General features: G+C 50.9%; 1 protein-coding gene across 1 annotated transcript in view; it reads left to right on the forward strand.

The window, feature by feature from the left end:
* The window catches only part of LOC135532344 (high mobility group protein HMGI-C-like), a gene marked incomplete at its 3' end in the record, with an annotated part of 31,677 nt that extends 17,180 nt beyond the window's left edge, over positions 1-14,497 (forward strand). The window contains exon 3 of the mRNA XM_064959910.1: positions 14,447-14,497. Coding sequence (XP_064815982.1) covers positions 14,447-14,497 — 51 coding nt within the window. The remainder of the gene's footprint in view (positions 1-14,446) is intronic.
* Between the last annotated feature and the right edge of the window lie 468 nt (positions 14,498-14,965).

The raw sequence follows: 14,965 nt of genomic DNA on the forward strand, positions 1-14,965 counted from the left end.
CTGGGCTTGATATACAGGGCTGCTTGTTATACAGGGCTTGATATGCAGGGCTTGATATGCAGGCTTGATATACAGGGCTTGATATGCAGGGCTGCTTGTTATACAGGGCTTGATATGCAGGGCTGCTTGTTATACAGGGCTTGATATGCAGGCTTGATATACAGGGCTTGATATGCAGGGCTGCTTGTTATACAGGGCTTGATATGCAGGGTTTGATATGCAGGGCTGCTTGTTATACAGGGCTTGATATGCAGGCTTGTTATACAGGGCTTGATATGCAGGGCTGCTTGTTATACAGGGCTTGATATGCAGGCTTGTTATACAGGGCTTGATATGCAGGGCTGCTTGTTATACAGGGCTTGATATGCAGGGTTTGATATGCAGGGCTGCTTGTTATACAGGGCTTGATATGCAGGGATGCTTGATATACAGGGCTTGACATGCAGGGATGCTTGATATACAAGGCTTGATATACAGGGCTTGATATGCAGGGCTTGATATGCATGGCTGCTTGTTATACAGGGCTTGATATGCAGGGCTTGATATGCAGGGATGCTTGATATACAGGGCTTGATATGCAGGGATGCTTGATATACAGGGCTTGATATGCAGGGATGCTTGATATACAGGGCTTGATATACAGGGCTTGATATGCAGGGCTTGATATGCATGGCTGCTTGTTATACAGGGCTTGATATGCAGGGCTTGATATGCAGGGATGCTTGATATACAGGGCTTGATATGCAGGGATGCTTGATATACAGGGCTTGATATGCAGGGCTTGATATGCATGGCTGCTTGTTATACAGGGCTTGATATGCAGGGCTTGATATGCAGGGATGCTTGATATACAGGGCTTGATATGCAGGGCTGCTTGTTATACAGGGCTTGATATACAGGGCTTGATATGCAGTGAGGGGAAAAAGTATTTGATCCCTGCTGGTTTTGTCCATTCGCCCACTGACAAAGAAATGCTCAGTCTATAATTTTAATGGTAGGTTCATTTGAACAGAATAACAACAACAAAAAATCCAGAAAAACGCATGTCAAAAATGTTATAAATTGATATAAATCGACCCCTTTGCAAAACATGACTCAGTACTTGGTGACAAAACCCTTGTTGGCAAATCACAGAGGTCAGACGTTTCTTGTCGTTGGCCACCAGGTTTGCACACATCTCAGGAGGGATTTTGTCCCACTCCTCTTTGCAGATCTTCTCCAAGACATTAAGGTTTCGAGGCTGACGTTTGGCAACTCAAACCTTCATCTCCCTCCACAGATGTTCTATGGGATAAGGTCTGGAGACTGTCTAGGCCACTCCAGGACCTTAATGTGCTTCTTCCTGAGCCACTCCTTTGTTGCCTTGGCCGTGTGTTTTGGGTCATTGTCATGCTGGAATACCCATCCACCACCCATTTCCAATGCCCTGGCTGAGGGAAGGAGGTTCTCACCCAAGATTTGACGGTACCTGGCCCCGTCCATCGTCCCTTTGATGCAGTGAAGTTGTCCTGTCCCCTTAGCAGAAAAACACCCCCAGAGCATAATGTTTCCACCTCCATGTTTGACGGTGGGGATGGTGTTCTTGGGGTCATAGGCAGCATTCCTCCTCCTCCTTCTCCTCCTCCTGTCCTCCTCCTCCTGTACTCCTCCTCCTCCTGTCCTCCTCCTCCTCCTGTCCTCCTCCTGTCCTCCTCCTGTCCTCCTCCTGTCCTCCTCCTCCTGTCCTCCTCCTGTCCTCCTCCTCCTGTCCCCCTCCTCCTGTCCCCCTCCTCCTCCTCCTGTCCTCCTCCTCCTCCTGTCCTCCTCCTGTCCTCCTCCTCCTTCTCCTCCTCCTGTCCTCCTCCTCCTGTCCTCCTCCACCTCCTGTCCTCCTCCTCCTCCTGTCCTCCTCCTCCTGTCCTCCTCCTGTCCTCCTCCTGTCCTCCTCCTCCTCCTGTCCTCCTCCTCCTCCTCCTCCTGTCCTCCTCCTACTCCTGTCCTCCACCTCCTGTCCTCCTCCTCCTCCTGTCCTCCTCCTCCTGTCCTCCTCCTCCTCCTGTCCTCCTCCTCCTTCTCCTCCTCCTGTCCTCCTCCTGTCCTCCTCCTCCTCCTGTCCTCCTCCTCCTCCTGTCCTCCTCCTCCTCCTGTCCTCCTCCTCCTGACCTCCTCCACCTCCTGTCCTTCTCCTCCTCCTGTCCTCCTCCTGTCCTTCTCCACCTCCTGTGATCCTCCCTTCAGTACCTCTGTCTAGATGACATGATATATATACCTGCTCAAAATAAATATAAAGGGAACACTTAAACAACACAATGTAACTCCAAGTCAATCACACTTCTGTGAAATCAAACTGTCCACTTAGGAAGCAACACTGATTGACAATACATTTCACATGCTGTTGTGCAAATGGAATAGAGAACAGGTGGAAATTATAGGCAATTAGCAAGACACCCACGATAAAGGAGTGGTTCTGCAGGTGGTGACCTCAGACCACTTCTCAGTTCCTATGCTTCCTGGCTGATGTTTTGGTCACTTTTGAATGCTGGCAGTGCTTTCACTCTAGTGGTAGCATGAGACGGAGTCTACAACCCACACAAGTGGCTCAGGTAGTGCAGCTCATCCAGGATGGCACATCAATGCGAGCTGTGGCAAGGTTTGCTGTGTCTGTCAGCGTAGTGTCCAGAGCATGGAGGCGCTACCAGGAGACAGGCCAGTACATCAGGAGACGTGGAGGAGGCCGTAGGAGGGCAACAACCCAGCAGCAGGACCGCTACCTCCGCCTTTGTGCAAGGAGGGGCACTGCCAGAGCCCTGCAAAATGACCTCCAGCAGGCCACAAATGTGCATGTGGCTGCTCAAACGGTCAGAAACAGACTCCATGAGGGTGGTATGAGGGCCCGACGTCCACAGGTGGGGGTTGTGCTTACAGCCCAACACCGTGCAGGACGTTTGGCATTTGCCAGAGAACACCAAGATTGGCAAATTCGCCACTGGCGCACTGTGCTCTTCACAGATGAAAGCAGTTTCACACTGAACACATGTGACAGACGTGACAGAGTCTGGAGACGCCGTGGAGAACGTTCTGCTGCCTGCAACTTCCTCCAGCATGACCGGTTTGGCGGTGGGTCAGTCATGGTGTGGGGTGGCATTTCTTTGGGGGGGCCGCACAGCCCTCCATGTGCTCGCTAGAGGAAGCCTGACTGCCATTAGGTACCGAGATGAGATCCTCAGAGCCCTTGTGAGACCATACGCTGGTGCGGTTGGCCCTGGGTTCCTCCTAATGCAAGACAATGCTAGACCTCATGTGGCTGGAGTGTGTCAGCAGTTCCTGCAAGAGGAAGGCATTGATGCTATGGACTGGCCCGCCCGTTCCCCAGACCTGAATCCAATTGAGCACATCTAGGACATCATGTCTCGCTCCATCCACCAACGCCACGTTGCACCACAGACTGTCCAGAAGTTGGCGGATGCTTTAGTTTAGGTCTGGGAGGAGATCCCTCAGGAGACCATCCGTCACCTCATCAGGAGCATGCCCAGGCGTTGTAGGGAGGTCATACAGGCACGAGGAGGCCACACACAGTACTGAGCCTCATTTTGACTTGTTTTAAGGACATTACATCAAAGTTGGATCAGCCTGTAGTGTGGTTTTCCACTTTAATTTTGAGTGTGACTCCAAATCCAGATCTACATGGGTTGATAAATTTGATTTCCATTGCTCATTTTTGTGTGATTTTGTTGTCAGCACATTCAACTATGTAAAGAAAAAAGTATTTAATAAGAATATTTCATTCATTCAGATCTAGGATGTGTTATTTTAGTGTTCCCTTTATTTTTTTGAGCAGTGTATATAGATATAGATATATATATATTCTCCACTGAGCAGCGGCAGTCATTGTTGGATCCTGATCCATATACAGTGTACCAGTCTGCTCATTTAAACCCACCTCTTTCTCCTCCTCCCTTCCCTCCTGTTCTCCTGTCCTACTCCTCCTCCTGTCCTCCACCTCCTGTCCTCCTCCTCCTCCACCTCCTGTCCTCCTCCTCCTGTCCTCCACCTCCTGTCCTCCTCCTCCTGTCCACCTCCTGTCCTCCTCCTCCTGTCCTCCTCCTGTCCTCCTCCTCCTGTCCTCCTCCTGTCCTCCTCCTGTCCTCCTCCTCCTGTCCACCTCCTCCTGTCGTCCTCCTGTCCTCCTCCTGTCCTCCACCTCCTGTCCTCCACCTCCTGTCCTCCTCCTGTCCTCCACCTGTCTTCCTCCTGTCCTCCACCTCCTGTCCTCCTCCTGTCCTCCTCCTGTCCTCCACCTGTCTTCCTCCTGTCCTCCAACTCCTGTCCTCCTCCTGTCCTCCACCTCCTGTCCTCCTCCTCCTGTCCTCCTCCTGTCTTCCTCCTGTCCTCCACCTCCTGTCCTCCTCCTGTCCTCCACATCCTGTCCTCCTCCTCCTGTCCTCCTCCTCCTGTCCTCCTCCTGTCCTCCTCCTCCTGTCCTCCACCTCCTGTCCTCATCCTGTCCTCCTCCTCCTGTCCTCCTCTTCCTGTCCTCCTCCTCCTCCTGTCCTCCACATCCTGTCCTCCTCCTCCTGTCCTCCTCCTCCTGTCCACCTCCTGTCCTCCTCCTCATGTCCTCCACCTCCTGTCCTCCTCCTCCTGTCCTCCTCCTCCTGTCCTCCACATCCTGTCCTCCTCCTCCTGTCCTCCTCCTCCTCCTGTCCTCCACATCCTGTCCTCCTCCTCCTGTCCTCCTCCTCCTGTCCACCTCCTGTCCTCCTCCTCATGTCCTCCACCTCCTGTCCTCCTCCTCATGTCCTCCTCCTCCTGTCCTCCTCATGTCCTCCTCCTCCTGTCCTCATCCTGTCCTCCTCCTCCTGTCCTCCTCATGTCCTCCTCCTCCTGTCCTCCTCATGTCCTCCTCCTCCTGTCCTCCTCATGTCCTCCTCCTCCTGTCCTCCTCCTGTCCTCCTCCTCCTGTCCTCCTCCTCCTGTCCTCCTCCTCCTGTCCTCATCCTGTCCTCCTCATGTCCTCCTCCTCCTCCTGTCCACCTCCTCCTGTCCTCCTCCTGTCCTGCTCCTCCTTTCCTGCTCCTCCTGTCCTCCTCCTCCTGTCCTCCTCCTCCTCCTGTCCTCCTTGTTGGGATGTAGTTGGCTCTAGTCTGTGAATCATCATCACCTTTTAGTCCTGTAGGCTTGTTGGGATGTAGTTGGCTCTAGTCATTTACATATACATTTAAGTCATTTAGCAGACGCTCTTATCCAGAGCGACTTACAAATTGGTGAATTCACCTTCTGACATCCAGTGGAACAGCCACTTTACAATAGTGCATCTAAATCATTTAAGGGGGGGTGAGAAGGATTACTTATCCTATCCTAGGTATTCCTTGAAGAGGTGGGGTTTCAGGTGTCTCCGGAAGGTGGTGATTGACTCCGCTGTCCTGGCGTCGTGAGGGAGTTTGTTCCACCATTGGGGGGCCAGAGCAGCGAACAGTTTTGACTGGGCTGAGCGGGAACTGTACTTCCTCAGTGGTAGGGAGGCGAGCAGGCCAGAGGTGGATGAACGCAGTGCCCTTGTTTGGGTGTAGGGCCTGATCAGAGCCTGGAGGTACTGCGGTGCCGTTCCCCTCACAGCTCCGTAGGCAAGCACAATGGTCTTGTAGCGGATGCGAGCTTCAACTGGAAGCCAGTGGAGAGAGCGGAGGAGCGGGGTGACGTGAGAGAACTTGGGAAGGTTGAACACCAGACGTGCTGCGGCGTTCTGGATGAGTTGTAGGGGTTTAATGGCACAGGCAGGGAGCCCAGCCAACAGCGAGTTGCAGTAATCCAGACGGGAGATGACAAGTGCCTGGATTAGGACCTGCGCCGCTTCCTGTGTGAGGCAGGGTCGTACTCTGCGGATGTTGTAGAGCATGAACCTACAGGAACGGGCCACCGCCATGATGTTGGTTGAGAACGACAGGGTGTTGTCCAGGATCACGCCAAGGTTCTTAGCGCTCTGGGAGGAGGACACAATGGAGTTGTCAACCGTGATGGCGAGATCATGGAACGGGCAGTCCTTCCCCGGGAGGAAGAGCAGCTCCGTCTTGCCGAGGTTCAGCTTGAGGTGGTGATCCGTCATCCACACTGATATGTCTGCCAGACATGCAGAGATGCGATTCGCCACCTGGTCATCAGAAGGGGGAAAGGAGAAGATTAATTGTGTGTCGTCTGCATAGCAATGATAGGAGAGACCATGTGAGGTTATGACAGAGCCAAGTGACTTGGTGTATAGCGAGAATAGGAGAGGGCCTAGAACAGAGCCCTGGGGGACACCAGTGGTGAGAGCGCGTGGCGAGGAGACAGATTCTCGCCACGCCACCTGGTAGGAGCGACCTGTCAGGTAGGACGCAATCCAAGCGTGGGCCGCGCCGGAGATGCCCAACTCGGAGAGGGTGGAGAGGAGGATCTGATGGTTCACAGTATCGAAGGCAGCCGATAGGTCTAGAAGGATGAGAGCAGAGGAGAGAGAGTTAGCTTTAGCAGTGCAGAGCGCCTCCGTGATACAGAGAAGAGCAGTCTCAGTTGAATGACTAGTATTTAAACCTGACTGATTTGGAACAAGAAGGTCATTCTGAGAGAGATAGCGGGAGAGCTGGCCAAGGACGGCACGTTCAAGAGTTTTGGAGAGAAAAGAAAGAAGGGATACTGGTCTGTAGTTGTTGACATCGGAGGGATCGAGTGTAGGTTTTTTCAGAAGGGGTGCAACTCTCGCTCTCTTGAAGACGGAAGGGACGTAGCCAGCGGTCAGGGATGAGTTGATGAGCGAGGTGAGGTAAGGGAGAAGGTCTCCGGAAATGGTCTGGAGAAGAGAGGAGGGGATAGGGTCAAGCGGGCAGGTTGTTGGGCGGCCGGCCGTCACAAGAAGCGAGATGTCATCTGGAGAGAGAGGGGAGAAAGAGGTTAGAGCACAGGGTAGGGCAGTGTGAGCAGAACCAGCGGTGTCGTTTGACATAGCAAACGAGGATCGGATGTCGTCGACCTTCTTTTCAAAATGGTTGACGAAGTCATCTGCAGAGAGGGAGGAGGGGGGGATGGGGAGGAGGATTCAGGAGGGAGGAGAAGGTGGCAAAGAGCTTCCTAGGGTTAGAGGCAGATGCTTGGAATTTAGAGTGGTAGAAAGTGGCTTTAGCAGCAGAGACAGAGGAGGAAAATGTAGAGAGGAGGGAGTGAAAAGATGCCAGGTCCGCAGGGAGGCGAGTTTTCCTCCATTTCCGCTCGGCTGCCCGGAGATCTGTTCTGTGAGCTCGCAATGAGTCGTCGAGCCACGGAGCGGGAGGGGAGGACCGAGCCGGCCTGGAGGATAGGGGACATAGAGAGTCAAAGGATGCAGAAAGGGAAGAGAGGAGGGTTGAGGAGGCAGAATCAGGAGATAGGTTGGAGAAGGTATGAGCAGAGGGAAGAGATGATAGGATGGAAGAGGAGAGAGTAGCGGGGGAGAGAGAGCGAAGGTTGGGACGGCGCGATACCATCCGAGTAGGGGCAGTGTGGGAAGTGTTGGATGAGAGCGAGAGGGAAAAGGATACAAGGTAGTGGTCGGAGACTTGGAGGGGAGTTGCAATGAGGTTAGTGGAAGAACAGCATCTAGTAAAGATGAGGTCGAGCGTATTGCCTGCCTTGTGAGTAGGGGGAAGGTGAGAGGGTGAGGTCAAAAGAGGAGAGGAGTGGAAAGAAGGAGGCAGAGAGGAATGAGTCAAAGGTAGACGTGGGGAGGTTAAAGTCGCCCAGGACTGTGAGAGGTGAGCCGTCCTCAGGAAAGGAGCTTATCAAGGCATCAAGCTCATTGATGAACTCTCCGAGGGAACCTGGAGGGCGATAAATGATAAGGATGTTAAGCTTGAAAGGGCTGGTAACTGTGACAGCATGGAATTCAAAGGAGGCGATAGACAGATGGGTAAGGGGAGAAAGAGAGAATGACCACTTGGGAGAGATGAGGATCCCGGTGCCACCACCCCGCTGACCAGAAGCTCTCGGGGTGTGCGAGAACACGTGGGCGGACGAAGAGAGAGCAGTAGGAGTAGCAGTGTTATCTGTGGTGATCCATGTTTCCGTCAGTGCCAAGAAGTCGAGGGACTGGAGGGAGGCATAGGCTGAGATGAACTCTGCCATGTTGGCCGCAGATCGGCAGTTCCAGAGGCTACCGGAGACCTGGAACTCCACGTGGGTCGTGCGCGCTGGGACCACCAGATTAGGGTGGCCGCGGCCACGCGGTGTGGAGCGTTTGTATGGTCTGTGCAGAGAGGAGAGAACAGGGATAGATAGACACATAGTTGACAGGCTACAGAAGAGGCTACGCTAATGCAAAGGAGATTGGAATGACAAGTGGACTACACGTCTCGAATGTTCAGAAAGTTAAGCTTACGTAGCAAGAATCTTATTGACTAAAATGATTGAAATGATACAGTACTGCTGGAGTAGGCTAGCTGGCAGTGGCTGCGTTGTTGACTTTGTAGGCTAGCTGGCAGTGGCTGCGATGTTGACACTACACTAATCAAGTCGTTCCGTCGAGTGTAATAGTTTCTACAGTGCTGCTATTCGGGGCTAGCTGGCTAGCTAGCAGTGTTGATTGCATTACGTTACGTTAAAAGAACGACAATAGCTGGCTAGCTAACCTAGAAAATCGCTCTAGACTACACAATTGTCTTAGATACAAAGACGGCTATGTAGCTAGCTAGCTACGATCAAACAAATCAAACCGTTGTACTGTAATAGTTTCTACAGTGCTGCTATTCGGGGGCTAGCTGGCTAGCTAGCAGTGTTAATTGCGTTACGTTACGTTAAAAGAACGACAATAGCTGGCTAGCTAACCTAGAAAATCGCTCTAGACTACACAATTGTCTTAGATACAAAGTTGGCTCTAGTCTGTGAATCATCATCACCTTTTAGTCCTGTAGGCTTGTTGGGATGTAGTTGGCTCTAGTCTGTGAATCATCATCACCTTTTAGTCCTGTAGGCTTGTTGGGATGTAGTTGGCTCTAGTCTGTGAATCATCATCACCTTTTAGTCCTGTAGGCTTGTTGGGATGTAGTTGGCTCTAGTCTGTGAATCATCATCACCTTTTAGTCCTGTAGGCTTGTTGGGATGTAGTTGGCTCTAGTCTGTGAATCATCATCACCTTTTAGTCCTGTAGGCTTGTTGGGATGTAGTTGGCTCTAGTCTGTGAATCATCATCACCTTTTAGTCCTGTAGGCTTGTTGGGATGTAGTTGGCTCTAGTCTGTGAATCATCATCACCTTTTAGTCCTGTAGGCTTGTTGGGATGTAGTTGGCTCTAGTCTGTGAATCATCATCACCTTTTAGTCCCGTAGGCTTGTTGGGATGTAGTTGGCTCTAGTCTGTGAATCATCATCACCTTTTAGTCCTGTAGGCTTGTTGGGATGTAGTTGGCTCTAGTCTGTGAATCATCATCACCTTTTAGTCCCGTAGGCTTGTTGGGATGTAGTTGGCTCTAGTCTGTGAATCATCATCACCTTTTAGTCCCGTAGGCTTGTTGGGATGTAGTTGGCTCTAGTCTGTGAATCATCATCACCTTTTAGTCCCGTAGGCTTGTTGGGATGTAGTTGGCTCTAGTCTGTGAATCATCATCACCTTTTAGTCCCGTAGGCTTGTTGGGATGTAGTTGGCTCTAGTCTGTGAATCATCATCACCTTTTAGTCCCGTAGGCTTGTTGGGATGTAGTTGGCTCTAGTCTGTGAATCATCATCACCTTTTAGTCCCGTAGGCTTGTTGGGATGTAGTTGGCTCTAGTCTGTGAATCATCATCACCTTTTAGTCCCGTAGGCTTGTTGGGATGTAGTTGGCTCTAGTCTGTGAATCATCATCACCTTTTAGTCCTGTAGGCTTGTTGGGATGTAGTTGGCTCTAGTCTGTGAATCACCATCACCTTTTAGTCCTGTAGGCTTGTTGGGATGTAGTTGGCTCTAGTCTGTGAATCATCATCACCTTTTAGTCCTGTAGGCTTGTTGGGATGTAGTTGGCTCTAGTCTGTGAATCATCATCACCTTTTAGTCCTGTAGGCTTGTTGGGATGTAGTTGGCTCTAGTCTGTGAATCATCATCACCTTTTAGTCCTGTAGGCTTGTTGGGATGTAGTTGGCTCTAGTCTGTGAATCATCATCACCTTTTAGTCCCGTAGGCTTGTTGGGATGTAGTTGGCTCTAGTCTGTGAATCATCATCACCTTTTAGTCCTGTAGGCTTGTTGGGATGTAGTTGGCTCTAGTCTGTGAATCATCATCACCTTTTAGTCCCGTAGGCTTGTTGGGATGTAGTTGGCTCTAGTCTGTGAATCATCATCACCTTTTAGTCCTGTAGGCTTGTTGGGATGTAGTTGGCTCTAGTCTGTGAATCATCATCACCTTTTAGTCCTGTAGGCTTGTTGGGATGTAGTTGGCTCTAGTCTGTGAATCATCATCACCTTTTAGTCCCGTAGGCTTGTTGGGATGTAGTTGGCTCTAGTCTGTGAATCATCATCACCTTTTAGTCCTGTAGGCTTGTTGGGATGTAGTTGGCTCTAGTCTGTGAATCATCATCACCTTTTAGTCCTGTAGGCTTGTTGGGATGTAGTTGGCTCTAGTCTGTGAATCACCATCACCTTTTAGTCCCGTAGGCTTGTTGGGATGTAGTTGGCTCTAGTCTGTGAATCATCATCACCTTTTAGTCCTGTAGGCTTGTTGGGATGTAGTTGGCTCTAGTCTGTGAATCATCATCACCTTTTAGTCCTGTAGGCTTGTTGGGATGTAGTTGGCTCTAGTCTGTGAATCATCATCACCTTTTAGTCCCGTAGGCTTGTTGGGATGTAGTTGGCTCTAGTCTGTGAATCATCATCACCTTTTAGTCCCGTAGGCTTGTTGGGATGTAGTTGGCTCTAGTCTGTGAATCATCATCACCTTTTAGTCCCGTAGGCTTGTTGGGATGTAGTTGGCTCTAGTCTGTGAATCATCATCACCTTTTAGTCCTGTAGGCTTGTTGGGATGTAGTTGGCTCTAGTCTGTGAATCATCATCACCTTTTAGTCCTGTAGGCTTGTTGGGATGTAGTTGGCTCTAGTCTGTGAATCATCATCACCTTTTAGTCCTGTAGTCTTGTTGGGATGTAGTTGGCTCTAGTCTGTGCTTTGACGTTAGGTGACGGATAGGCAAGTCACCTCGAGAGTGGTAGGGGTGTGTGTGTGTGTGTGTGTGTGTGTGTGTGTGTGTGTGTGTGTGTGTGTGTGTGTGTGTGTGTGTGTGTGTGTGTGTGTGTGTGTGTGTGTGTGCGTGCGTGCGTGTTTGGCAGATATAGGTGACGGATAGGCAAGTCACCTCGAGAGTGGTAGGGGTGTGTGTGTGTGTGTGTGTGTGTGCGTGCGTGCGTGCGTGCGTGTTTGGCAGATATAGGTGACGGATAGGCTAGTCACCTCGAGAGCGGTAGGGGGTGTGTGTGTGTGTGTGTGTGTGTGTGTGTGTGTGTGTGTGTGTGTGTGTGTTTGGCAGATATAGGTGACTGATAGGCTAGTCACCTCGAGAGCGGTAGGGGTGTGTGTGTGTGTGTTTGGCAGATAAGAGATAATCTCAGCAGAGAGATGAGAGACGAGCCACCTGCAGAGGGAATCTCTCTGAGACAGTGGAGGACTGGCCATAGGGCGGTAAGAGTTGACGGCCCATCTTTAGCCCCAAAATTATCACTATTTGGCTGATAATGGAGGCCTTCAAGGGAAATTGCATTGGCCATTCATCATTGCCTTTCCTGATAAGTACAACATAGCATAGTTTTCCACCCAGTCATCACTACACTCAGATTGACTTAGTTACCATCGCAAAGCCATGCTATATTTACCGTGCATTCCTGTTTGGTTGGGGAAGGGATACCTACACTAGAATTCCCCTGGGACCTGGGACCTGGAAGAGGAGGGAGAGGAGGAGGAGGAGGAGGAGGAGGTGGGGGAGGAGGAGGTGGAGGAGGAGGAGGTGGAGAGGAGGGAGAGGACTATATTTACCGTGCATTCCTGTTTGGTTGGGGAAGGGATACCTACACTAGAATTCCCCTGGAACCTGGAAGAGGAGGGAGAGGAGGAGGAGGAGGTGGAAGAGGAGGAAGAGGAGGAGGAGGTGGAAGAGGAGGAGGTGGAAGATGAGGGAGAGGAGGAGGAGGAGGTGGAAGAGAAGTGAGAAGAGGAGGTGGAAGAGGAGGGAGACGATGAGGTGGTTAGGGAGGTAGAGGAGGAGGAGGTGGAGGTAGAAGAGAAGGAGGTGAATGAGGAGGTAGAAGAGGAGGGAGAGGAGGAGGAGGTGGAGGAGGAGGGAGAAGAGGAGGAGGTGGAGGAGGGGGGAGAGGAGGAGGAGAAGAATGTTGAAGAGGAGGTGTAGGTAGAAGAGAAGGAGGTGAAGGAGAAGTTAGAAGAGGAGGGAGAGGAGGAGGAGGAGGTGGAAAAGGAGGAGGTGGAAGAGGAGGAGGAAGAGGAGGAGGAGGAAGAGGAGGAGGAAGAGGAGGAGGAGGTGGAGAGGAGGGAGAGGAGGAGGTGGGAGAGGAGGAGGTGGGAGAGGAGGAGTTGGAAAAGGAGGAGGTAGAGGAGGAGGAGGTGGAAAAGGAGGAGGAGGTGGAGAGGAGGGAGAGGAGGAGGTGGGAGAGGAGGAGGAGGTGGAAAAGGAGGAGGTAGAGGAGGAGGAGGTGGAAAAGGAGGAGGAGGTGGAGAGGAGGGAGAGGAGGAGGTGGGAGAGGAGGAGGAGGTGGAAGAGGAGTGAGAGGGGGAGGTGGAAGAGGAGGTGGAGAGGAGGGAGAGGAGGAGGTGGAAGAGGAGGAGGTGGAAGAGGAGGGAGAGGAGGAGGTGGAAGAGGAGGAGGAGGTGGAAGAGGAGGGAGAGGAGGAGGTGGAAGAGGAGGAGGAGGTGGAAGAGGAGGGAGAGGATGAGGAAGAGGAGGAGGAGTTGGAAGAGGAGGAGGAAGAGGAGGAGGAGGTGGAAGAGGAGGGAGAGGAGGAGGAAGAGGAGGAGGACGAGGAGGAGGAGGAGGTGGAAGAGGAGGGAGAGGAGGAGGTGGAAGAGGAGGAGGAGGTGGAAGAGGAGGGAGAGGAGGAGGTGGAAGAGGAGGAGGAGGTGGAAGAGGAGGGAGAGGAGGAGGAAGAGGAGGAGGAGGTGGAGAGGAGGGAGAGGAAGAGGAGGAGGAGGTGGAAGAGGAGGGAGAGGAGGAGGAGGTGGGAGAGGAGGAGGAGGTAGAGGAGGTGGAAGAGGAGGAGGAGGTGGAAGAGGAGGAAGAGGAGGAGGACGAGGCAGTCGCAGAGACACGAGAAGAAGAAGCCGTTGTGCTCCCCGTCTGAGACAGTTAATTAAATGTTATTGGTGGCGTACACACCTCTGCCAGATTATATCGCAGGTGCAGCGATAACCCAACTACATGGAACCCAAAAGAGTTCTACCTGGAACCCAAAAGAGTTCTCCTGTGGGAGACAGTGGAAGAACCCTTTTAGGGAGCACTCTGTCGGGTTCCATGTAGAAACATTTCCCCCCGAGAGGGTTCTACGTGGTTCTCCTGTGGGAGACAACGGAAGAACCCTTTTAGGGAGCACTCTGTCGGGTTCCATGTAGAAACATTTCCCCCCGAGAGGGTTCTACGTGGTTCTCCTGTGGGAGACAACGGAAGAACCCTTTTAGGTAGCACTCTGTCGGGGTTCCATGTAGAAACATTTCCCCCCGAGAGGGTTCTACATGGTTCTCCTGTGGGAGACAGTGGAAGAACCTTTTGGAACCCTTTTCTCTAAAGAGTGTACTTCTGACCAGGGCCCATAGTGGACTGATTACAGTGAAGCTGCTAGTGTTCGGACCAGCTGAAAGACTGGAACAAGATGTCACTTCCTGTCTGACATACCTGCTTATCTTGCTGATACTCCTCTGATATAACACATGGAGGGAGGGAGGGATAGGGAGGGAGGGAGGGAGGGAGGGAGGGAGGGAGGGAGGGAGGGAGGGAGGGAGGGAGGGAGGGAGGGAGAGAGAGAGAGGGAGGGAGAGGGGGGGTGGAGGAGGAGAGGGTTCTACATAGAACCTAAAAGGGTTCTTCAAAGGGTTCTCCTATGGGGAGAGCCAAATAGCCGTTCTGGAACCCTTCTTTCTAAGGGTGTTTAACTGATTTTAAGTGGCTCTGGATAAGTGGCTCTGCTACATTTCAAAGATGTCAAATGTCATCTTCATGTACTTGTTTTTTCTGTTATCCTGCAGGGGGGATAAATAAACTATCATATATGAGATTTATTTCTAGATTTATTTCTTAATATTTTTCTCGATTTATTTCTAGATTTATTTCTTAATATTTTTCTAGATTCATTTCTAGATTTATTTCTTAATATTTTTCTAGATTCATTTCTAGATTTATTTCTTAATATTTTTCTCGATTTATTTCTAGATTTATTTCTTGATTTATTTCTAGATTTAGTGTCTATATGTTGTGTCTAATGACGAGTCTTGTGTTTGCTTTGCAGAAAGCCCTGGCCTCTGGAGAGAAGAGACCGAGAGGCAGACCCAGGAAATGGGTGAGTCACCTTTGACCTCATTCCACCAAACACTGAGTGTGTGTGTGTGTGTGTGTGTGTGTGTGTGTGCGTGCGTGCGTGCGTGCGTGCGTGCGTGTGTGTGTGCTCGTATATGGAAATCTCAACACGACACAAACAAACTCTTCCACAAGGCGTTTTAAACCTTTAAACTTAAAGGGTATGTTAGAGGTACTGGATATATTTAGATTAAAGGGTATGTTAGAGGTACTGGATATATTTAGATTAAAGGGTATGTTAGAGGTACTGGATATATTTAGATTAAAGGGTATGTTAGAGGTACTGGATATATATAGATTAAAGGGTATGTTAGAGGTATCAGGGTGGATATATATAGATTAAAGGGTATGTTAGAGGTACTGGATATATATAGATTAAAGGGTATGTTAGAGGTACTGGATATATATAGATTAAAGGGGTATGTTAGAGGTACTGGATATATTTAGATTA

Source organism: Oncorhynchus masou, unplaced genomic scaffold (genome assembly GCF_036934945.1).
Source record: "Oncorhynchus masou masou isolate Uvic2021 unplaced genomic scaffold, UVic_Omas_1.1 unplaced_scaffold_1827, whole genome shotgun sequence".
Lineage (NCBI taxonomy): Eukaryota > Metazoa > Chordata > Actinopteri > Salmoniformes > Salmonidae > Oncorhynchus > Oncorhynchus masou.